Below are 24,501 nucleotides of genomic sequence, written 5' to 3'. Positions count from 1 at the left end.
TCTCTCTGTCCTCCCAAGTTCCAAGAGGACACATGCTTTTTTTTGCAAAGTTTTTGAAAAAAACTTCTTATCAGAATTCCTCTGGCTTTGTTGTCCAAATCAAAGAAGTAATTTGTATCATTGGAATTACAACCAGTAAAGGAGTTTGTTCTTATTACTGCAAAATTGTCTCAATAATAATTATGATAGCCTAGGCTTTAGTTTCCAAACTGCTTTACTTCCTATATTCAAAACACTCAGGAGGAAGGTGAAAATGGATTTCAAAGCTCATATAGTTATAATGTAGTTGAATGCAGTCCAGAATCCAGGCTTTCTAGTATCTAGTTTACCATTTTTTCACTATATTATAGGGTCCTTGAATCACACTGATGTAGCCTCCTCTGATAATAGTTACACATTCTATGCCCCTAGCACCAAGCCAAGTCAGCATTTTGATTTTTGATGCCTAACCAAACCTAACCAAACAAACAAACAAAAAAAGCAATGTCAGGCCTCCATAAAAGAACAGGCCATTATGAATTCTTTGAACACAAATAGCAACCTACGGAGGGTTGACTTTTTTAAGTAAATAATATTTGACCATTCAACTAAAAAAAAGAAATCTTGTTCATATATGGGATCTCCTATATCTTTTTCTGCAATTTCTTTTAAATCTACAATTATTTCAAAATAAAAATTTTGAAGTATCTTGTTCTTATTAGGAAGACACCAATCCAGAAATTGAGGTAGCAAGAACCAAGCAAAACTACTCTTTAATCTCCCAACTTCTCTCTCCCTTCTTTCTTTTGTTCTTTCCTCCTTTCTTTTTTTCTTTATTCCTTCCTTTTTTCCTTCTGTCTTATTTAATTTGTTAGAAAGAAACCCTATCATGTCAAATAACAAGGATTACAGAAAAAGTAACTTGGATTTTCTCCATTACCCCATCCCAAATAAAGCAATGTAATATACATAATCAGAGATTACTGGTTATCTTGATCAAATTGAAAATAGTGATATGTTTATTTAGGAAAATAATTAGTTTTTTTCTGATAGTTAATGGTATATATTTTCTTCTAAAATAGTAGATAAAGCTATAATTTTCCATGGTAAGATACAATATATCGTCATTCCTGAAACAATCACATTTCTAATGCCAAATCAGACAAGCTAGACTTTTTCCCTAGAAAAGAATAAGGCACCTTCTGCCTAAACAATGAAGCTGACATTTTCTATTCTCCTACAGTATAACATCTGGGATGTTTTTTGCAGGAATTATGACAGCAGCTAATATTTCTCAGAAGTACACATTCTCTCAATTAAGCTTGTTAATCATTCCACCCCTTGACAATATTATGGCAGAGAAATGCTGTACTATATGTTTGGGACTGTTTTCTCCATGTGAACAGTAAAACTAACTGAAGAATAGGCATTTACTAAAAAAGACTTACCAACTGAACCCCAAATTAAGAAAACAATGGTCAACTCTACTGTGAATAAGAGCAATGTAAATCTTCTTTCAAAATAGAAGATAGCTTTTTGTTTTTGTTTTTGCTTATTAGAATGGTATCTAGTGTTTAACAGGATGCAGTAACATAGACACATAAATTGGTACAAAGCTTACGGAGGGCAAATTAGCAATATGATATAAAAACCTTTAAAATGTGCAAAACTTTTGTCCAGCAGTTCCATACCTAGGCTATTATCCCAAAAGAATAATTATAGATGTAAAAAATCTAGCTTACAAATGTATTCATTTTCTATTACTACAGAAGAAATGATTACACATTTAGTGGCTTCAAACAATAGCCATTTATTATCTCAGTCCTGTACATCAGAAATCCAGGTGGCTCAACTGGGTCGTCGGCTTAGGGTCTCACAAGGAAGAAATCAAGATGTCAGTCAGGCAGGGCTCTTATCTGGAGGCTCTGGGGAAGAATCAGCTTTCAAGGTCATTCAGGTTATTTGCAGATTTTAGCTCCTTGAGGCCATGGGACTAAGGTCCCTGGTTTTTTGTTGACTGTCAGCAGAGATTGCTGTCAGCTCCTAGAGGCCTATATCCAGTGCTTACCTTTTCAGCAACAGAGAACCTTCCTCATGTCAAATCTCTCTCATGCTCCCAATCTCTCTGACTTCCTCTGCTGCCACCAACAGGAGAAAACTCTCTGCACTTAAAAGGCCCATGAAATCAGTTCCGGCTCACCCTTTTGATTATCTCGAAGTCAACTGATTAATAACCTTAATTACATCTACAAAATTCCTTTTGTATGTAATATAACATAATCAAGGGAATGATATTCTATTCTGTCTGCAAGGGAAGGAAATTATACAAGGTGAGGGTCATTGGAAGTCATCTTAGAACTCTACCATACAAGACTATTACTCATGTTGTTGTTTTATAATTATAGACAAAACTGGAAATAACCTAAATGTGTAACCAAAAGTCTTAGGCAAATAAATTCAGGAAAATCTATATGCTAAAATACTACTGAGCCATTACAGGAGAATACATGATATGAGGAAAATTCTATAACATATTAAGTGAAAAAAGCAAAATACAAAACTGTATGCCAACAAATACAACATACACTGAAAGTTACATGAGGCCAGAGACTCATGGCTACTCCTCCAGTGCTTACTGCTCAGCAAATAGAAAGCTCTCAGTAAAAATTTGTTAAATAAATGAAGAAAAATATATAAACATGGGAGAAAGACATTAACCAAAATGTTGAATGTTAACTCTAGGTAATGTAATTATGAGTAAGTTCAGTTTTTATCTCTTCGTAGTGAAAATAATTTCTACTCTTATGTTCTACTCATTCTACTATTCATGGGCTTTTTTTTTGAGTGTTCCATTAATCATTATCCTCTAGTAAAGGGTTTGCTTCCAGAGAATTACACTGTGCAATCAACAACAAATATCTCTCCATAAAAAGGGAGATGTTGATAAAGGGTGATGAAATTATTGCGACATTTCCAGAATTCCCCCAGAAAAGATCTAAAGGTAGCATCTTCCCCTTTCTCTTGAGGAAGTGATATTGATAAGCAGTATAAATGTTCAAAATCTAAAGCAAAGTGAAAAGGTCGCATGCACCTTTGCTTCATTCAGAAAGGAATATTAACAATGTCCTTGAACCTGTTGCATCATTTCCTTCCTGGTCAATAATGAAAGACAGGCTGATAGAGTTCTCCTCGAGCCAAAGGAATAAATGGTACCTGAGTTTTTGAAAGCTGAATAATAGCCAATAATAGTGCAAAGGTACATAAGTAGAAAATCCCCATCATAAGCATATATGGCAGGCAGCTATTCTTTTTCTTACCTCTCCAAACATAATTGCCAACTGAGAGAAGTTATTATCTATTCTTCCTAAAGAGAATGGGCAGGCAGAATTCCCTAAGCTCTAGGGAAAGAAAGAGAAAAAAGGAAGAAAGGAAGGAAGGAAGGAAGGAAGGAAGGAAGGAAGGAAGGAAGGAAGGAAGGAAGGGAAGGAGGGAGCAGAGGGAGGGAGGGAGAGAAAGGAAGGAAGGAGGGACGTAAGGAAGAAATGAAAAAAGTTAGAAAAAAGGAAGGAAGGAAGGAAGGAAGGAAGGAAGGAAGAAAGAGGGAAGGGGAAAGAAATCTCGGTCTAAGCAGGGTTAGATTGAAAATCAGATCTTTTAGTTAGAATGAAAATTTTTCCCCCATATCCACAGAATACCTGTTATTGCTTCCTTTTCCCTAAGAAAGTGCTAGAATTTCAGTTTTCTATCACTCGCTGAAGTAGCTTCCAGTATTTTCTTCAAGCCAACCTACATTCTCATTTTCCTTGGGGCAGCAGAAGTCCTGGGAAGATGAATCCTGTGTATAGCTTTGCAGAACATACACTGTGTATGAGGACTAATCATACACAGTACCAGAATCACACTGGACTAAAAGGTGCCTAACATGATTCATAGCACCTTCATCAAGAAGAAGTGAGCATTACTTCCAAGTAGTTCCATCAGAATCTCTATCAAAAACATCAGCAGCCTCCAAGAAAACCAGCCAGCTAACAACGAAAGCAGGTGTCCACCTGTCTAATATAAGAAACATCTCTTAGTGTAACAGACTAATAGTTAGACTAATTGTAGTAAGCTATGCATCCCCAAACTCAGGACAGCCAGCAGGAATCCTTAAAGCACCAGCCCGCTCAAACAGTTCAGTACACATCAGTCAAGCACCCCTGCGCGCTACCTCTTCCTACTCACCCTTTTGAAACCCTAAGAATAACACTTGTAGGTAGCTACTGAATTCTATTCTGTTCCTACACGGTAAGAGCAGTGATTATTTTCATTGGGATCCTTTTATTGTTGAGAAGACTAACAGGATGGCTTTGAACAGCAGAGTCCACAATAAGTTATGGAACTGAAGTTGAGTGACTTGTCATATGCATTTGGTCTTTTCTTTTAAGGATAGAACCATTGAAGATAAGGGGCTCTTATACACAAATTTATACTTGGGATTTAAGTACTGTTTTTTGTCAGAAGAGGTGTCCTGGAGATCTCAGACAATAAACACTGTTATTTTACTTTTGAAACATTTGTGGTGTCTTGGGTATTCACTATTCACAGGTACGGGGAAGATATCTGTACAGGGATATACTGTTCACTGGGCTGAAATTTCCCAGAAATTGGTAGAGGCAGAGTTCTGCCTTTGGGCATTTAGTTATTAAGAGTGTCTTGTCAACTAATGTGACAAGTAAAGGCAGGTGAGAAGTACCAAAAAAAGTAAACCCTACGGGGGGCACTGTTAGCCTTCTAATTTCCACAAGTGAAATGGCGGCAAAAAAGAGCATCCACGGCTGTCAAAGGAAAAGCAGTCCAGCACCTTGAAGGGAGATGTGTGTGGATGGATCAGCTGTATGTAATGAGTTTCAGCTATGCCTGGCAGCACTGCGGAGCCATACGTTCCCTCCATTCAGTGCCGGGGCTAGGGAGGCCACCCAAAGTACAGCCTGGGGCCTCGACTTAGGAAACGACGAAGGCCTCTGACAGAAGGGATTGTCAGCGATTTCTGTAGACAGAGCAGTCATCTACTTACGAAATAACTGGGCGAGCAAGAAAGCAGAAATCGGTCGTCTGGACAAAGAAAGAAGAGCAGGAAAGAAAAGTACCGGGGATCCACTATCAGCGAGCGAGCAGAGCAGAAAGTGATCACAAAGACGGAGCAAGTAACAAGAACTCAGAGATGCCAGGCGTGGGGGTCTGGTCTTCCTGAAAGGGGTGGGCATGAGTGACGTAGCCGGAGGGGGGCCCTTTAGGCACTGAAGAAGTGAGGGACGGTGCCTGCATCCCGTCTGCTCCCTTAACCCCGCCTTCCCTGCACCCTCCCACCCCACCCCACCCGCGGGACTGGAATAACCTCCGCGCTACCCCGCAGCTCAGAAAGAAGGTTTGGTTCTCCGATGACATGCGTGGCGGTGAGCTACGTCCACTTCCACCCTCCCGCCACCGGCTCACCGTGTGTTGGGGGGACGCCTAACACGTGAGGCTGGGGTGTGTGCGTGAGAAAGAAGGACTGCTGAGGGCTCCTGGAGACCTGCGACCACTCTAGATCAGGCCCGCGCGCCCTTCCGCAAGCTCCCCGCTCTGAAAGGTGTATGGGAGCTCTGGCAGGTGTATGGGAACCCCGGCAGACCTCAGTGATTCCGCCACAGCTAGAAAATTACCCGGGCAACGGCAGAAGCGGAGCCCCGGATGTGGTTGCTAAGGCCGCAGTGGAGGGGCGGGGCCAGCCTCTGGAGAGGGGCGGAGGGGGCCTTGGGGGAGGAGCGCTGGCACCATAGAGACGTGGCCGGGCCTGGCGAGATTGAGGAAGAGAGAGGCCGTCCAGGGCCCTGGACAGCGCTACTTCCGGTCTCCTCACTTCCGGCTACGCTCCTCTCGGTGCTGGTGTCGTAGGCCGGGTGGGAAGATCGCCGGCCTGTGTCCTCGGCGGTTGGTCAGTGTGAGGCTGTGACAGCTGCAGTTGCTCCCCGCCCCACTGGAGCCGAGGTGCGTGGGGGGAGGGGAAAGAGGAAAAGTACCCCGTCGCGTTTCCGCTCACTTCTCAGGGTTGAGACGATTCCAGAGAGCAGCGGCAAAGATAATCCTCGACGTGAGAGCTGCCGGTTTCCCAGCGGACAGGTGAGGGCGGAGCTGGCCCACCTGGCAAGAGACGGGGGAGGACTAGTCTGACGTGGTTGGCGGTGGCGGACACGTTGCCTTTGGGGTTCCGGACTTGCACAGGGCACTTTTATCCTTAGTCTGTACCATATCTGCCCAAGTATTCGACCTTTGGTTTCTGCCCCTTCGATCCTCCTGTCCCCCGGAGTGTGTCCGCTGAAACAGCCGGAGGAAGAGGGAGGGCTGGTCCTTCCAGGGCGGCACCCTCTTGGCTTTGCCTGCACTGGATGCGAAAAGGGGTTGCAGGATCCACGTCTTTCTCGACTAAGTCTCGGAGTGGGGCTCCGTCAAGTTTTGTGTCCAGCCTTCATTTCTCTCCTCTCCCTGCATCCCCCCACTTCCTCTCTCCCTCAGTGAGAGGAAGGGAGATAGAGTCCCCCCGAGAGGTTCGTCGGGCAGTGTTGCAGAGAGGAGCCTTGCTTACAAGTGTCCCAAGCCCGACTGTGCTGGTGGGGACGTCCAAGGAATGCTGGCGTTCGGGAAGGAAGTTGTGCTGTCGTCTTCTCGTCTGTTCCTCTTTGCCAAGTTACTACTGTTTACGTGTCTAGGACAAGGAAAGAGGTTTTTTTTTAGTATTTTAAAGAACAGTTTCTGGAGGCTTTTTCCCTTTATTATTACTTCCTTTGTTTTGTTCTTATCTCCCTGTTGAGCCCTTTGATCTCAAAAAGTTTGTAGTTTAACTTCCTGCAAATCCTTGAGCCACCCCCACTTGTAGGATTTCTTTTCCCCTCCCTTAGTTTTCAACTAAAGTATGTAAGTCCCTTAACTCTTATTTGGTAAGGAAATATGGAAGATTTGCAAGACTTTTCCTAAACTTGTGCTTTCACCTGCAAGGGTGTGTTCACGTTTGTCATTTAATTAACTTCATGGGCATGGAAATGTGCACCGGAATTGGTTACCTTTAAATCAGTCCTGTGTTAAGGTTGCAGGAATTGGCCATTTCACTGCTACTGTCTCAGAGTGATTACAACACACTATATATTAGTACCTTTTTAATTCCACTTTTCTTCCGTTTGTCCTGTGTTTGTTTTCCTTGCTTAAAATGACCAACACCTTCTCCCAACTACCGTCTGACACTTATTATCTGTAACAGTAGAAAATATTTCTAATCTTATTTTCTGGATTAAAATCTCTATCTCAGTTACTTTTTCAAATTAATAAATTATGTTAATCCTGGGCTATGTCTTGGGGTACATCGTTTATGTGGTCCGACTCATTCCCCAACCCTGAAATTAAGTGCAAAGAGGTGCATTGGGGGTGGGGGGGAGGGGGGCGAATCCATTTTTTTTAAAATCAGATTCTCAAAGGAGATATATAACTTCCAAATTATGTATGTATGTATATAAAATATATACATATATACATATATATATAAAGTGTGTATATATATGAGATATGTAACCTCCAGATATATAACCATGTCTTAGTGTCTTATTGAAGATAATGAAAACTTTTTGTGGGGCTGTTTTTCAAATTGTAAATAGCTTGTTTTGGGCGAGTAGAATGCAGAGATTCTAGCTTTATACTGAAATCTCTAACAAAATGTCAGTGTTTCTAAATTCCTTCCTACACCTAGAGAAGGAAGTAAGACTGCCTACTTCAGTTCCTGATTTGCGGTTTTGAGGTTTCTTTTTAGGGATAGCTGTTTGTGGCCAATGCTGTGGAGATCCAGTGGATTTATAAATTAATATGTTTATTATTTTTAAAAATACATATTAAATATCACCAACCTGCTAGATACAATTTAGTGTAAAAAATTTAAATTCTGGTTGCATTTTGCTTTCATTTTCTTGTTTGTCACTTGAAGCATCTACTCTGGCCTTGGCTTTGCTAGAAAGGATAAATAAAATGTTTCACTAGTGTGGTCTATAAGCTTTTAGTATGTTGCTGCTTATCTTGAAATCCTCTTGCTCTCTATTCTATATTAGGTATCTTAAGGATCGTTTTCTCTTATGAATAAGTTGTATCCTTCCAAACTTAATGTCAGTCTAGAGTGCATATTTGAATTTACTGCTTTGGTTGTGAAGTGTTTGTAGATCAAGGATTGAAATTCTAAGTGTTTGATCCTTGTTTCATAGAATGTTACAACTTGTAGAGACCTATACAGCTCATATAGAGTAATCCATATAGAGTAACCAGTTTCTTCTGCTCACAAAATAAAATAATTTTCCCTCTGTCTAGCATTCTTACTTGTAGGTGCAGAAAACATAATTTTATAAAGAGTAGATTATGCTAACTTAGTTTCCTTCTAATATAAGGACAAAGTCAGAAGATAACACCGTAACAACAATTAACATTCGATTGTTTATTGCATGCCAGGGATTATGCTAAGTGCTTTACATGATTATCTCATCTAATACAGCAACTTTATTTTTATAGAAATCCCCATTTTTATAGAGGAAGAAACTAAGTGATTACTAATGATGTTGAATGATTAACTGAGCTAAATTAATCTGCTCAGAATTAGACTGGTAGAGATAGGATTGAACCTAGGTTGTCTGACTCCAGTCTGTGAGCTCTTAGCTACTACGCTAGACTGCTTCTGCTGTATTTCCTTTACATCTTTTTTTGGGATGAGTTTGGGGTATCTATCTCACCTGATTTTCTATCAGATGTTAAGAAAAGAAGATCTTTTCCTTTATTTACCTTCAGTGGATGAACACCTGATTGAATGTCATACTGACAAAAAGAAATAAATTTGTGATGTTATTTGATAGACTTTTCCCATGGGGATGGGTATAAATCTGTATGTGGTGTGTGTGTGTGTGTGTGTGTGTATGTGTGTGTATTGTGACATATGAGGGGTGAAAAATGTGAAAATAAAGGTTTTAAGTAATAAACAAACTCGGCATTGTGAAAGTCTGGAGGTATAAATACATTCCAGAATGATAAATTTGAGATGAAGTAAGGAGTAAAGTCAACAGTGAATTTAAGATAATATGGCTATAGATGAAAAACTAAAAATATTTGTACAGACTGGAAAGAGTAGTTCCACATGATATGGAAGATGGTGAATGAGGGACCGTGACAGTCTAAAAGATATGCACCAGCATTAGTTATAGGATGTATGAAAAAAACTGCAAAACAAGAGAATGTGAAAATGATCTTGTTATCTTTGGTCGCTACAAGCTTTAGGCGGTCATGGAAGCCATTGAATAGCTCTTGCAGGTTCCCAGCTATTCTCTACAAAACAAAAGTATGTATTTTCTTTCTCTCTTTCGTTTGGTCCTTTTTCTTCCCTCCATCTTTTACCCCCCTCTACCCCATTACTTCTAAACCTTCATCTTAGGATAGTTGTAGGCTGGTATTGCTGGAAATTGCTCAAATCTTTTGTGAAAATATGGCAATCTCTTTGCCATTTTATCACCAAAGAGTTTTTATTTTGTTTCATTTTTGCATATCTGTGATAGCATTGGGCTAGCAGCCCTTTGATGTTCAGGCTTGATCCTCTTTGGGTAGTTGACACACTGTCTTTGGAGCAGGAGCATAAGAACTGCAAATGATGGTGAGGCCTAACTCATCCAGAGGAAGGAGTAAGTTGGCCAACTCGTTTCTGCTAGCATGAGGTCGTGTTTTAGAGCAAGTTTTCCAACTTTTCCATATTGTGTCACACATAGAAAATGATTGTATTTGTATGACAGTCTATAGCCAGGCCCTTCCTGGCTCCCTGAGGGGGTGAGGAGGGGGCGGTCAACAATTTCACCACATCTGCAATCTATTCTTGGCACACTGGTTGGAAAGCTTTGCCCTAGAGAAGAAGAATATATTACTGTTTGTTTAATACCTTGTGTTTATTTAGCATATGATAATTTACAAAGCACTTTCATGTATATTCTCATTTTACTTTTACTCCAGTCATGTCAAGTGGGTAAAGCAGGTAACATTACCATGTTAGAAAGGAAGAAATTGAGGTTTTATAGCTAAAGTGCTATAAAGGGATGGGTCAGGAATTCAAATCCCAGGTGCGAAGAGTCCTTGGGGGTTAAGCCAGTGACCTGTGACCTCTAGGATGTCCAGGACCATCTCTGTTTTGTTTCAGAGTGCCACCTTCAGCATCTAGGGCAGCTTTAGGCACAGAGAAGTCCATAATAGTTGTCATTTATTGAGTGCTATTCTGGGTAGGCCTTATAAATGCTGTCTGTGTATTAGGAATTCTTATTTTCTGTTAACAATGGAAGAATCAGGTATAGAAACCAGCAGGAATAATTAGTCCAAGGTCACCCAAGTAGTAAAAGGAGAACCATAAAACTCATAACCAAAGTTGCTTGACTCCAAAGCTTGGACTCTTTTCACTCTAGTGACTAAATGATATCAGGACATTGCAGGGTAGGGGCTGGATTCCTATGAAAGTGTGTGACATTGGTAGCAAGAGGGTGATGTGATAGTGGTGAAAGGAAGATAGGCAAGTGGACTATTAAATGTTTATTCTTAGTAGTTTTGAGATAGAGTTCTAGAGATGATGGCGACCTAATAGGATTTCCAAGGTTTTTGAGCATGGGCATAAGTAGAAGAGAAATATGCTGGAAGTCAAAGTGAGTAACTTGGATCGTTGGTGCTATAGGTACTACTAACTAAAGGGTTAAAAATGTAGATACTCTTTATATGGCTAATGTTAATTGTAGATTATTTCTTAAAGGTAGGTTTACAGATTATTTTTATTTTCCTCTTTCCATATTTCCTAATTTTTCTATACGGCATATTAATTACTGTTAAAATTAAAAATAGTTTTAATTATAAAGTAATATACCGGGCATGCCAAAAAAATGTATACAAGTGGACAGTTTGCTCAACGTTGCTCAAGCAGTAGTTCGCTGTAATCAGAAGTGTCTGGATGCTGATGGGAACCACTTTGATCACCTCTTGTAACAGCAGAAGTCAAACATGACTTGTATTCATCTCTTGTTATCGGTATATACTGAGTATTACAATTTTAATATAGTTTTCCTTTCTTAAATTGTGTATACAGTTTTGGCACCCTCTGTATATTCTTGAAATAAAAATTAAAATAATAGCAGATGGAGTGAAAACTATTCCCCACACCTACTGCCTGTCAATTCACAGGTAGTTGTTGAGGATTAGATGAAATACCTGAGGAAGCTCAAAACCCATGCTAATACCATAGCCACTAGCCATATGTGGCTACTTAAATTAGTTAAAAGTAGGATTTTAAAAAACTCATTTCCTTAGTCACATCAGGCACATTGCAAGTGCTCGGTAGCACATGTGGCTAGTGGCCAGTTCATTGGACAGCGCAAGTATAAAGCATTTCCAACAACATTGGCCAGCCCTTCTTAAACTTTAATAAAATACTGTGTAATTAGTGACGTAATTACTATACGATTGAACCAAGATTTAAAAAAATCTGTGTCCCCAGGGAGCCTACCAGTTTTTGTTTTAGCTGGTAAAATATTATTGCCATGTTCTCTCTTAGCTTTTTGTTTTAACTAAATCCAGATGGTCAAAGTCTAATGTTTTTCTTGGATATTTGGGGATTATAGTTAGCTGCTTTTCTAGGATAAAGATGATAGCTTTTCTAAGAGCATGAGTGTTTTCTGTCCCCTTTGAGCTCTAGACCTGTATACGAGTATCTTGCTATCTAGTCGGCACCCTCTCTTGAATATAGTAAAGGTATCTCAAATACAACGTCTAAAACTAAACTGATTTCTCCCTCACTCCCCCCAAAACCCCAAAATGTTGGTCTTCTTTCTTTGTTCCTTATTTCAGTGAATGACTTCATTATCTTTCCAGTTGTAAAATCCAGAAAACTAGGAGTGATCCTTAATAAGTCCTCTTCCTGATACAGCCAGTTTGTTAAATTCTATTAATTTTACTTTTTAATGTCTTTAATCTGTACTTCTTCCCATTTCTACTGCTACCACGTTAGTGTACTACCATCATTTTGCCCGAAATTTCTACAGTAGCCTTCATTCTTGTCTACCCACTCCTACTATCCATCCTTCTCTAATCCATTATCCATCCCGAAGGCACAGTGACTTATTTTGAAACATACATCTGATTGTCACTCTCCCCTCCTCCTCCTCAATCCTTTTATGGCTTCCCATTGCTTCTAGAGTAAAAATGAAACTCCGTAACAATGCTTAGCCCTCTAGCCTCATCATTGACCTTGTTCTGCTGACCTCTCCACTTCAGCCAAGCTGGCCTCCTTTTAGTCCTTTCCATTACAAGACCTTTCCTTACACATGGTTTTCTCCCTGTCTGGACCACTCTTTACTTTTACTTCACTTGATGGCCATCCTTCATGCCTCAACTGAAGTTTTGCTTCCTTAGGGAATAATCCCAAAGTAGGTAGTAACGTACATTTACCACAGTTGCAATTTACATTTATTTGCGTGATTACGTGATTGTCTTTCTCTTCCATTACCTCCAAATGCCGTGAAGACAGGGAGCACGTCTTATTTTCTTTTGGGGCTCACTGTTGAGTCCCTAAGACCTAGCTACGTGCCTGACACCTAAATACTTATTGAATTGTGAAGTTAATGTTATTAAAGATTTCAGTTCATGGATTTTTGGAATATAGGATTTTAAATAATGATATTTATAAATATAGTAGTTAAGATAGTAGTAGTTCAACTGCCAGTTATACTGTTTTTTTAAGTAAATGAAAGATTATTTTAATAATACATATTTATATTATTTTTACAAACAATAATTATAAAATACAGCACAGTTTTCTTAGATTATTTTATATGAATAATAAACTCATATTTTAGAACAGTTTTAGGTTTATAGAATATTGCAGAGATAGTATAGAGATTCTTATATACCCTATGCCAAGTTTCCGTTATTAACATATTACATTGGTGGTACATTTGTCATAATTCATGAACCAGTACTCATACAGTGTTATTAACGTGTGTTCTGATTGCCTCTGTTTTTTCCTAATGTTCCTATTTCAGGATCCCAACCAGGATACCACATTACATTTAGTTGTCATGTGTCCTCTTAGTTTTGACAGTTTCTCAGGCGCCTTGTTTTTGATGACAACTTGATAGTTTTAAGGATTATTGGTCAGGTGTTTTGTAGACTGTCCCTCAATTGGGATTTGTCTGTGATTTTTTCATGAGTAGACCGGGCAATGTGCTTTTGGGAAGAAGACTCCAGTGGTAAAGTGCCATTCTCATCCTATGAAGAGTAAATACTGTCCATATGCCTTCCCACTGTTGATGTTAACCTTGATCACCTGGCTTGAGATAGTGTTGGTCAGGTTTGTCCATTGTAAAGTTACTTTTCCCCCTTTTTTTTGCATATTGTACTTTTTAGAAAGTCCCTATGGGAAGTGCACACTTAAGGAGTGGGGAGTTATGTTCCGCCTCCTGAACAGTGGAGAATTTTTTAAATTCTTTGGCAAGGGAGATTTTCCTCTTCCCCCCTTATTAATTTATTCAATCATTTATATATATATATCAGTATTGACTCATGCATGGTTATTTTGTACTCCAGTGCTGCTTTACTTATTGTTGCTCGAATTGTTCTAGCTTTGGCCACTGGGAGCTGATCTTTCAGTTGGTTCCTATATTCCTTTGACATACCCCCATCATTGTGAGTTTTTTTGTTGTTGTTCTTAATATTATTTTTTTAAAAGCACCTTTTTACTTTCTGGCACTATAAGATGCTCCAGGCTCATATTGTATATTTCTTGCCCCAGCCCTGGAATCAGCCAATTCTCGAAGGAACACTGGTTCCCTTTATTGAAGAATGGCATTAGAAAAGCAAGATCTGAGCGTTATACGTGCTTACTATTGCTGGGGTTGCTTCTAGGAAGTATAAACTAACTCATATATATATACATATCTACAAGTATTTCTGTATGTAACTATATATTAAGCTATATTCTTAGATTGTGTACTCTGAGCTTTTTTCCACTGAAAAATATTACCTGTGAATACTAAGGGGTTCATTTTAGATGTTTTGGGGAATTTAGTAAACAGAATTAAAATAACTCTCCAGTTCTCTTGGGTCTTGGTTGGCTTCACTGCTAATGTTCTGGAATTTAGTTAGCCATCTATGAAGAATGAGGCCACAGCACACTGAATAATTTAGACTTTATTTACAGCTAGTTTTCTTTCAGGGAGTAATGTAGTTTTGAGAGTCTTATCATTTTACTTCTCATTAGTTTCTCTGTAACACAACCTGAGTGGGGAAAATATAAAGACTTCTCCAAACAGTTAATGTAGTTACTTGGTTAAAAGTTGGTAATGATGGTGAGGATGGGAATTGTTGAATATCTGTTAGGTTTATTTTTAAATTGTTTTTCACTACTATATATAATTGAGAATTATATGTATTTTTCTAAAGCTTTCTACTTTTGAATTATTTAGACCGATATGTTTATCTTCATGAGCAACCTGAACTTAATATCACTATCTAGGAGGACTTATATATAGGTGTCTAGCTTTTGCAGATACCAGATAGTTGTTGAATAAAGACAGCAGCATAACATAAATGATTACCTTATTTCATTTTACTTGATTCTACTTATGAAAGGAAATGTACTGTGAGCATATTGTGTTGTAAACCATTTTCAGTTTAATATCATTTGCATTGGACAGCAGGGAAAAGGGCTTTTTTCTTATTTTAAGAAAACTACCGGGCCGGCCCGGTGGCTCAGGCGGTTGGAGCTCCGTGCTCCTAACTCCAAAGGCTGCCGGTTCGATTCCCACATGGGCCAGTGGGCTCTCAACCACAAGGTTGCCAGTTCAATTCCTCGAGTCCCGCAAGGGATGGTGGGCAGCGCCCCCTGCAACTAAGATTAAACACGGCACCTTGAGCTGAACTGCCGCTGAGCTCCCAGATGGCTCAGTTGGTTGGAGCCTGTCCTCTCAACCACAAGGTTGCTGGTTCAACTCCCGCAAGGGATGGTGGGCTGTGCCCCCTGCAACTAGCAATGGCAACTGGACCTGGAGCTGAGCTGCGCCCTCCACAACTAAGACTGAAAGAACAACAACTTGAAGCTGAACCAGAACCCTCCACAACTAAGATTGAAAGGACAACAATTTGACCATTGTTCCCCAATAAAGTTCTGTTCCCCTTCCCCAATAAAATCTTTAAAAAAAAAAAAAAAAAAAGAAAAGAAAAAAAGAAAACTACCTTTATAAAGAAACAAAATTATTTTAAATTGTTTTGACTAAAACAGAAAGCTTCCATAGTTCAGATATTATTTTTCAACTCTAAACATATGTAGTTACTTAATGTAGTCACTGTGTGTTTTAAGTCTAGATTTTTTTATTGTAAATAAGTCAGTTCAACTTGAAAGTTAATATTGAATTATGAAATTAAAACAATTATGAAATTAGAACAAGTCACTCTTCCTATTTATGAGTGAGAAAAGATAGACATATTCCAACAGATTCCTGAGAATGAAAGAAATAGAGTCACTTTATTTAATCTTTAGCCTGGTTAGCCATTCTCTGCAGTGTCAGTGATACAACAGTCTAAAGAAACTACGTGCAAGTTTGGATCAAAGCAAGCCCAAGTTTTGCTATTGTTGCCCCGTTTTTGTATTTACTGCCTCAGCCTTGTCCTTGGCGGTCAGAACTCCCTGGTCATTCCATATATGGTGTTTATAGTACTTCTCCAGCTTTTTGACTGAGTGCCCCAGAAAGAAGAACCTGTCAGAATGTCCTTATATTCTCACCCCCATTCCTCTATGCTAACATCTTACATAACCATAATATAATTATCAAGAATAGGAAATTAACATCAGAACAATATTATTAACTAAACTATAAACGTTATTAGAATTTTACCACATTTTCAACTAACTGTCCCTTTTCTGTTCCAGGATCTTGTATAGGAACCCACATTGAATTGAGTTATTTCTCTATAATCTCTTTTAAACTATAAGTTTCTCACACTTTTCCTTGTCTTTTATGACCAATGACACTTTTGAAGAGTACTGATCAGTTATTTTGTAGAATGTTCCTCAGGTTTGGTTTGTCCAGTGTTTTCTCATGATTGGACTAAGCTTACGCAGTTTTTGGCAAGAATACCACAAAAATGACGCTATGTCCTTCCTTCTCAGTGCAGCCCATCAAAGGGATTACAGCAATGTTGATATGTCGCGATCACTTGGTTAAGTGAGATCTGTTGAATTTCTTCACTGTAAGTTGCGAGTTTCTGTATTTACTATCTTTCCCTTTTTTTTTTTAGTAAATAATTACCTTGTGGAAGGTGCTTGGAGATGATGTAAATCCTGTTTGTCCTCACACTTTTGCCCTCTAATTTTAGTATTCATCAGTGGATCTTGTCTGCAACATTTATTACTGTGCTGTTTGCTTGGTGGTGGCGCTGTTTCCCTCTTTCTTTTATCCGTTTATTAATTGAGATTCTGTTCTGAGGAAGAATTATCTCTTTACCCCCATTTACTTATTTATTTGATTATTTATAGCAGTCTGTGCTCATTAATTTTTGCTTTATTCTATGGGTTTAAATCCAGTACTATAATTTATTTTGTTGCTCAGTTTGTTCCAGCATTGACCACTAGGGACTCCTTCAGGTTGACTCTTTCAGCAAGCCCCCCCTCTTTTTTCTTTCCCCCTTAACTTTTCCTTACTTTCTGACACTAGAAAGTGTTCCAGGCTCATTTTGTATTTCCCCTGTCCCAGTCTTAGAATCCACTGGTTCTCCTTAAGAGCTGTAGTTCCTTTTGTTGGAGAATGGAGTTTAGAGACCAAGGTCTGAGCATTAGGTCTACTTATTATAGCTGAGTATCACTGCTTCTAGGCCCTCTCGGTGAACAAAGCTAGGAAACCTGCACATATACATACCGTGTTTCCCCGAAAATAAGACCTAGCTGGACCGTCAGCTCTAATGCGTCTTTTGGAGCAAAAATTAATATAAGACCCTGTCTTGTTTTACTATAAGACTGGGTATAATATAAAATAATTAATATAATATAATACCGGGTCTTATATTAATTTTTGCTCCAAAAGATGCATTAGAGCTGATGGTACAGCTAGGTCTTATTTTCGGGGAAACACAGTACATAACATACAAACATACGAGGTTAGACAATTAAGTTGCGAACTCATCCTAGAAAACGTGCTACATACCTCATTGCTGAATATCACTACGGTCACCTTCGAAGTACTCCCCTTGGGACGCTATGCACCGACGCCAGTACCTAGTCTACCCTTCAAAGCAATTTTGGAACTCTTTTTCTGGAATGGCCATCAGAGCTGTCACCGTATTACCCTTGATGTCCTGAATGTCATCAAAATGTCTTCCTTTCAATATTTCCTTTATCTTCTGGTAAAGAAAGAAGTCATTGGGGGCCAGATCAGGTGAGTAGGGAGGGTGTTCCAATACAGTTATTTGTTTCCTGGCTAAAAACTCCCTCACAGACAGTGCTGTGTGAGCTGGTGCATTGTTGTGATGCAAGAGCCGTGAATTACTGGTGAAAATTTCAGGTTGATCAACTTTTTCATGCAGCCTTTTCAGCACTTCCAAATAGTAAAGTTAGTTAATTGTCCAGTTGGTACAAATTCATAATGAATAATCCCTCTGATATCAAAAAAGGTTAGCAACATCTTTGCAACAAATTCGGGAACTTAACTATCTGATCTTGTATGTGTATAATACACACACATACTAACAAACACACATTAAAAACCATGAATTTATACTAATAACTGATTCCAGTCCAACACCACAGGTTTTATTTTAGCATTTCTCCTTTGTTTCTAGTTCTCAGTATTTATATTCTATTTATTTATTTGTTCAATTCTATTATGCATATAATGTAATTTCAGAATTATTAATCCATAACCCTGTGAAAACACTTTTACTAACTAGATTAACAGCATTATGTACAATTCTTTTTGTCTTTTGTCTTATGGTGTCTGGTCAAGATACTCTTTTCTCCTTCCCTTTCCCATTCATACCTCCTCCCCTATTTCTCTCTCTTTCCCTCCTTCCTTTACCCTTCCTTCTCCTTCCGCCTCCTTGGGTCATTCATTTATAATACAGTTAGGTTCATTTGTTAGTGTTTTTATACCATTTTGAGTTCCCCCTTTGATCATGGTTGGTTTTAATGATTTTTTTTAATGAAGGATATGTGAAAATTACTATGGTTGTAAGAGTCAGAATTATTTAAAAATATATATTTAGAGAAGTGTCACTCTCTCCTTATTTATCCCTGCTACTCTGTTCCCATTTCCTACTTCTTTGCACTTTTCTCCCACCTGCGCCCTGTAGTTAACCTGTCTCCTTAGTTTCTGGTTTATCCTTCTTGTATTTCTCTTGTTTCAATGAGCAGAAACATATATTTTCATGTATGCCCTTTCTTCTTCCATGAAGGTAGCATACATAGAGGTAACTGCCTTTTCCATGTAGCAGTGTGTCCTGGGAAACCTTCACATCATAGAGATCGTCCTCATTTTTTCACAGTTACATAATACTTCATTGTTTGGATGTTTATTCAATCGCTTTCCTGTGTAGAGACATTTAAACTATTTCTGATATTTTACAATTATGAAAAAGGCTGCAATGTGTATATATTTTTATATTGTTGGAGGTGTATTCCCAGGATAGATTCCTAGAAATGGGCTTGCCGGGTTCAAAAGTAAGTGCCTATGTGATTTTTTTAGGCATTACCGAAGTTCCCTCCAGAATGGTTGTACCAGTTCGAATTTCTATTAGCAATGCATAAGAGTGTCTGCTTCCGTATGTCCTCACTAGCAGGATGTTTTGTTATATTTAAAATTTTTTGCTGGTCTAATAGGTGAGAAATGGTATCTCAATGTTGTTTTAACTTGAATTTCTCTAATTACGAGTGAATTTGAGCGTTTTTTATATTGTGCATGGCCATTCTAATATCTCTCTTTGGTTAATTGTTCATGTCTTTTTTTGTTTGTTTATTCTTTGTCTCTGGTTTTGGTCTTCTTTTCCTTTTGCTTTTAAGTTTGTTACATATTAGGGATGTTAGCCTGTTGTGGCATATGATATAATATGTTGTGAATATTTTGTCCTAGCTTATTTATTGTCTTTTGTCTTTGTAGTGTTTGTGTTATACAATTTTTAAAACATTTTTATTTAATCAAATTTATCAATTTTTTAAAATTGTCTTGATTCTTAGTCAGAATTAGAAAGCCTTTCTGTACACCAAGTTTAAAGCTTAATTCCAATATAAAATTAACTTCTTAATATATTTCTCTTTATTCTAATGAACTAGAACAGTTCTTAACTAAATTATTTAATGCATGCTTAACACATTTTAATTTTAGGTATGTCTGACTGCAGCAATGATATTACTGCTCTCGGTGCGTCTAAACCAGCCACAGAAGAAGTCAAGTCTAATTCTGAGGTGATTGGGTGGTTATTTTTACCGTTATTTGAAGTCAGCCCATCTCAATCAAAGTTTTAGACTGTCCAAATTGACTTAGTTGGTCTAAACATATGCCGTTCTAAATAAACTCTTTTACACACATTGACACAGGATAGGAGTGGGAGGGGAGAGATTTCTTCATAATGAGAAGTAAGTTATCATTTGCCTTTTCAGATAGAAATGAACAGAAAAGTTAGGGTCAAACTATTGTAAAGTTTAAATATGAAATGAGGTTTCTGTTGAAATGATAGTGGTCAAAGGTTCACATCTGAGCTCATCTATTCCTGTATGCTCTCTCTAGTTAGGTATGCAGCAGAATTCAAGTGTAGCGTTTTGGGTTTTGTTTTTTTTAATATTGAGTTCTGGAGTTTACTTTAGACTCACTGAATCTGAATCTACAGTGATAAACATGGGGCCATGTGTATTTTTTTTCTTTTTGGAAGTTCTACAGGTGATTCTAATATATACCATGTAAGAACCACTAGTTCTTTAGAATAAGGAGAAATATGTTAATTTAATATTGAAATCAAGTCACCAGCTGTCTTTTGGATATCTAATGCTAGTAACACCTCTCATATTTATAGCGCTGAAAGATTTACAGAGTAGCACTTTCATGTTGGCCCACGTTGGTCCTTAGAACAATTTGGTATCATTCAGTTAAGTAAGTAGAACAACTATTATTTTCTCCATTTATTTGTCAAACATTTAACTTTCAGAGAGGTAAATGACTGACTTGTAGGAATTGGCAAGGCTGGGACATAACATGGGGTTTTCTGACTCCAGCTGCAGTATTTCTGAACCAATGTGCCATCGGTACATGTGGCACAAAGCTAGACACAGTCTTTCTTCAGTCAAGCCAAGACACTGTGAGTCTGTGTGAAAGGCTTTAATAAAGGATTGAGAGCTAGATAGTTCATTTTTAGTCCAAAAGCCAGAGACGAGTTCTGGTTGGTAAATAAATATTATCTGTAGAGGATTCGGAATTCTTTGTGATATAAAATAGTTTGGCTGTTTACCATTTGTCAAAGCAGTGTTCTAGTTATATTTAGTTCTGGGAAACTAGGGAGTTATGTATACTATATTTATCTTAACTCATGGATTTGATTTTTTTATGATCAGATCTCTGAATGTATACAGTTGCGAGACGATCAGAGGCAGTTTGATGCATGTGATCTACAGGAAGGATTGGCAGCCTAGCCAACAGTGGCCTCATAATAATAAATGAAAGTATTCTTTCTGTGATTTACCACTGTGAGTTTCATCTGTGTGAACGTCACTCAGATAGATGCTAAATTAGAAGTTCCCTGCTCTAGAGTAGAGAGTTAAGCCTAGATGACAGTGATCAACTACCGAGTAATTGATTGTTCAAATTTGTCTGTAAATTAACGATAAAATCCATGTTAGGCATTGCCTGTGTTTTTAACCATAACCAAATGTGCAGTGTCCACAGGGAATATTGTACCTTTTTTAAAAGACCAGGTATGTGAGTATAATACGAATTTATGCCCAAATATAAAAGCATTATACAGTTAACCAAAGTAGGATTTAGGAATATTTTGTGATTTTCAAATTCCCTATTTATTAGTATTGTACTAACTTAAATCTTCTTTTTTCAAAATACATACTGAAAACATTTTTGGTGTCAAATTTGCTCATAAGAACTCTTCTTTTAATATATTATAGCTCTATATGTTTTATGGCTGTTCTCTTAATTTAAATGTTCTATACACCAGAATTTTCAGTAATTCAGACTAATCCTAGCAGAGCTTGGCACATCACTGGTGGTCAATTTGATGAATGAATGAATTCTCACTCTAATAGTGTAAGTGATACGGGTATTGGTTTCTTGGGAATGGAATATGATGACCTGGGTGATAGTTTTCATTTCTTTAAAAGCAAAACAAAACAACAAAAATTCCAGCATTTTGTGCTGAGGCAAACCTGAACAAGAAGAGACTTATGTTCTGTAAGGTGAATTGTCTTGCCTATGATCACTTAGCTGGCTAATTACAGAACCCAGGGTGATTTCCTAACTCTCAATCTAATGATGTTTCCATTAAAATGTCTATCTCATCAGGGACCATAAAAATACTTTCTTCTTCTACATGTTTTTTTTTTCTGATATCAGGTTTTTTTAAAAATCATTTTGAATTAAAAAAGAGAAGAAAATATGAGCTTTGCTTGCTTTGTACTCTAGTCCAGTCTTAATTAGAGAAGATAAAAGGAGATTTTGTTCTTTGTGGTTTTTTTTTTCATATTCATCTTTATACCTCGAAATGTGTTTAAACTGTTGTTTCTGTATCTGTGGCAGAAATCATGGCCTAATAGGCACCATTCACCAAGAGCCTGTTGGTGCCAGGTGCTGTACTGGGCTTTACATATATTATCTCATTTAATGCTGCGGTAACCTTGTTTGCAGTTGAGGTTTTCTCCCTCATTTTATAAGTTAGGCAACAGGGGCCTAGAAGGGTTAACATAGCTAATAAGGAAGAGAGCTGTGATTTGAACCCAAAGAAAGTGGAAAAGATAAGTAAATTTAAGAAACTAATTAGGAAAAAATTATTTAAAGGTAGAAGCAAGAAAGTTTGGAGCACAAACAAGTAAGCTGTATTTTTAACAACAACAAAACAGGAAAGCAAAGTAGGTGTGTTAAGTATTTATTAGCATATCCTCAGATTATTAACTGAATTCTTCTTTTCTGTCTGCACTTCAGTATAGTAACACTAATACATATACCAGTTTCTGATATCAAAGAAAAATATACAGATATTTGCATTCTTCTGTTATGTAAGCAACTCAGAGGTCTAAAAAGTGAACTGAGTGCAGATCCTGCGCTTAAGGTGCATGTTGATTAATAGAGGAAATTTTTAAATAAATGTAGAGTAATAATGCCTTTAGAGTGGTACAGATGAAGCATTGTGGCCGTTCAGAGGAGAATCAGCCAGGAGGATCAGTGAAGGTCGCGTTTAAACTGGGTCTTACGTGTGGGTAGAGTTTGAGCACAGGAGTGATGATGGTCGCTGCTTGAACAGAGACACAGGAAGGAAATTGAGAGACATGTATGAGGAAGTGTGAGTTAAGTCTCATTTAATGTGTTCTCTGAAGAAGTATAATTGGTAGAAAGAAGATAGTTCAGGTCACGTAAGGATTTTGAGTGTCAAGAGGACTTGGCTTTTATGTTGGAAACATTGGGGAGGGAGACAAACATGTTCAACATATACATACATTATTGTATAATATAAAGTAGTCCTTACTGCTATAAAGCAAAATAAGGGACTACAGAGTGTTGAAGAGTGCTGATTTACATTAGTTGGTCAGGCTTCCCTTCTTGGGTGAAGTTTGAGCAGAAACCTGAATGAGATGAGGGAGAGAGTCATGTGAAAATCTGGGAGTGAGAACCTTCAAAAAAGAGGCAACAGCAAGGGCAAAAATAAGACTGGTATGTTTGAGGGATAGTGGCAGGGATCTGTGGCTGGAACTGAGTGTCAGTGAGGAAAGAGCCGGAGGAAATGTGGTCCAAGTGGTAACTAGCAGCTGAGATTGGCTTGATATAGAAACTAGAATGACAGGCAGAAGAAGGGGAGAAAGTTGGGAGAAGATTCGAAAGGTAGTATTTAGGTAGGTCTGGGGATCATCTTCCTTTTAAAACCATGAAATTGCCAAGATAGAATAAAGAAAAAAAACAAAACACGGCTACAAACAATAACATTTGTAACCATATTTGAACTCTTATCTTGATACTGGTCTGTTTTAGAAAAGTGTACTTAGGGTACCCATAGTGACAAAGTTAGGGAGAGTAGCTGTACTGGTAAATACTAGTGTTGATGGAACTATTCCAGTATTTGTCCTGTTGGTCCTGAGCTGAAATCGGGACTGTAATTATAACATCTTTATATAGCATTTTCAGTTTTCAAAGCAATTTCACATTTGATTCTTATAATAGCTGTGTGATATATAGGTGAGGTTAACAATCTCATTTTATAAATGAGGAAATCGAAAACTTACGGAAGTAAAGGGACTTCTAAGAAGTTATAAAAAGGGACAGAGCTAGGCCTTAAATTCATGTCTCCAGATTCCTTCATTAGTTCTCCTGAGATTTCATGCAGTAGGCTTATTCACTTAATGCTTTTGAACCATATCAAATTAACACTTTGTGATAAATACATTAACCATTTTTTTAAAAAGGTCATATTTTTACTAATACAGAAGGAAATTTCAAAGATTGTTTGAAATATGAGTTTAATAGAATTTGCTTTGTCTTTTTGTAGGCACACAAAAATCTAAATAATTTCATCTGACACAGAAGGCATTTGTGCTTTTTGGTATTGGAACAAAATATGGCCTCTGTTGACGTACATAATTAGTCCACTAAGCATTGCAACCTTCATTGTCTGAAGCCATGACTATAACAATTAGAGTTGAATATTTGTGGCTTCTTTCTTCTTTCACACGCTTTACTTTCTTCACTGCTCTTTTGTCTAGAATTGTCTGAAATTAAGCATGTAGTCCCTTAACTTAGAAGAAAATATAACTGCGACTTGATAGTAAAACAAAAATCCCTGCTGAGCATACACTGCCAGTAAACTGAGCACTGAAAATATTTCACTGTATCTTAATGAATTTTCAAATAACTTTTTAAAGTGGTAGATTTATGAAACAATTAGAAAACCTGTAAGCTTATTATTATAACACCTTGTGTTTGTTTGCTCAGTGGTAAATTAAAGAGCACTGTTAAATGTGTGTTTTAGAAGATGCAATGCCTACTACAGTTCCAGAAGTCTAATTAAGGCTAAGATAAATTCTTTTACATCCTTTCTAGAAAGTTTCTACCTTGTTTGTAAGCATTTTAGAAATTAGGTTTTATATCACTAATAATATTTCCAGTATGACTTCTCTTACATTTTTAAGATAGATTTTTAGTCTTTGGATGAATTTTTGTTAATATCTCATCTTTTATTTTCCATGGGGTGTTCACCTATAAATGCTGTCAAATGTGA

At 37.7% G+C, this 24,501-nt stretch overlaps 1 protein-coding gene across 7 annotated transcripts in view; it reads left to right on the top strand.

Moving 5' to 3' along the window:
• Positions 1-5,750: 5,750 nt before the first annotated feature.
• The window catches only part of ARFIP1 (ARF interacting protein 1), an 82,959-nt gene continuing 64,208 nt past the window's right edge, over positions 5,751-24,501 (top strand). Inside the window, exons 1-2 of one of the 7 annotated variants that reach the window (XM_019722648.2) lie at positions 5,857-5,988; positions 19,404-19,483. In XM_019722648.2, the coding sequence (XP_019578207.1) occupies positions 19,406-19,483 (78 nt within the window). In that variant the 5' untranslated portion in view covers positions 5,857-5,988; positions 19,404-19,405. Of the gene's footprint in view, positions 6,121-19,403; positions 19,484-24,501 lie in introns of all 7 variants that reach the window. The other 6 variants (XM_019722640.2, XM_019722671.2, XM_019722679.2 and 3 more) reach the window with 6 other exon arrangements.

The sequence above is a fragment of the Rhinolophus sinicus genome, linkage group LG07 (assembly GCF_036562045.2).
Source record: "Rhinolophus sinicus isolate RSC01 linkage group LG07, ASM3656204v1, whole genome shotgun sequence".
NCBI lineage: Eukaryota > Metazoa > Chordata > Mammalia > Chiroptera > Rhinolophidae > Rhinolophus > Rhinolophus sinicus.
Note: the sequence above shows the minus strand (reverse complement) of the source record. Positions and strands in the feature narration are given on the sequence as shown.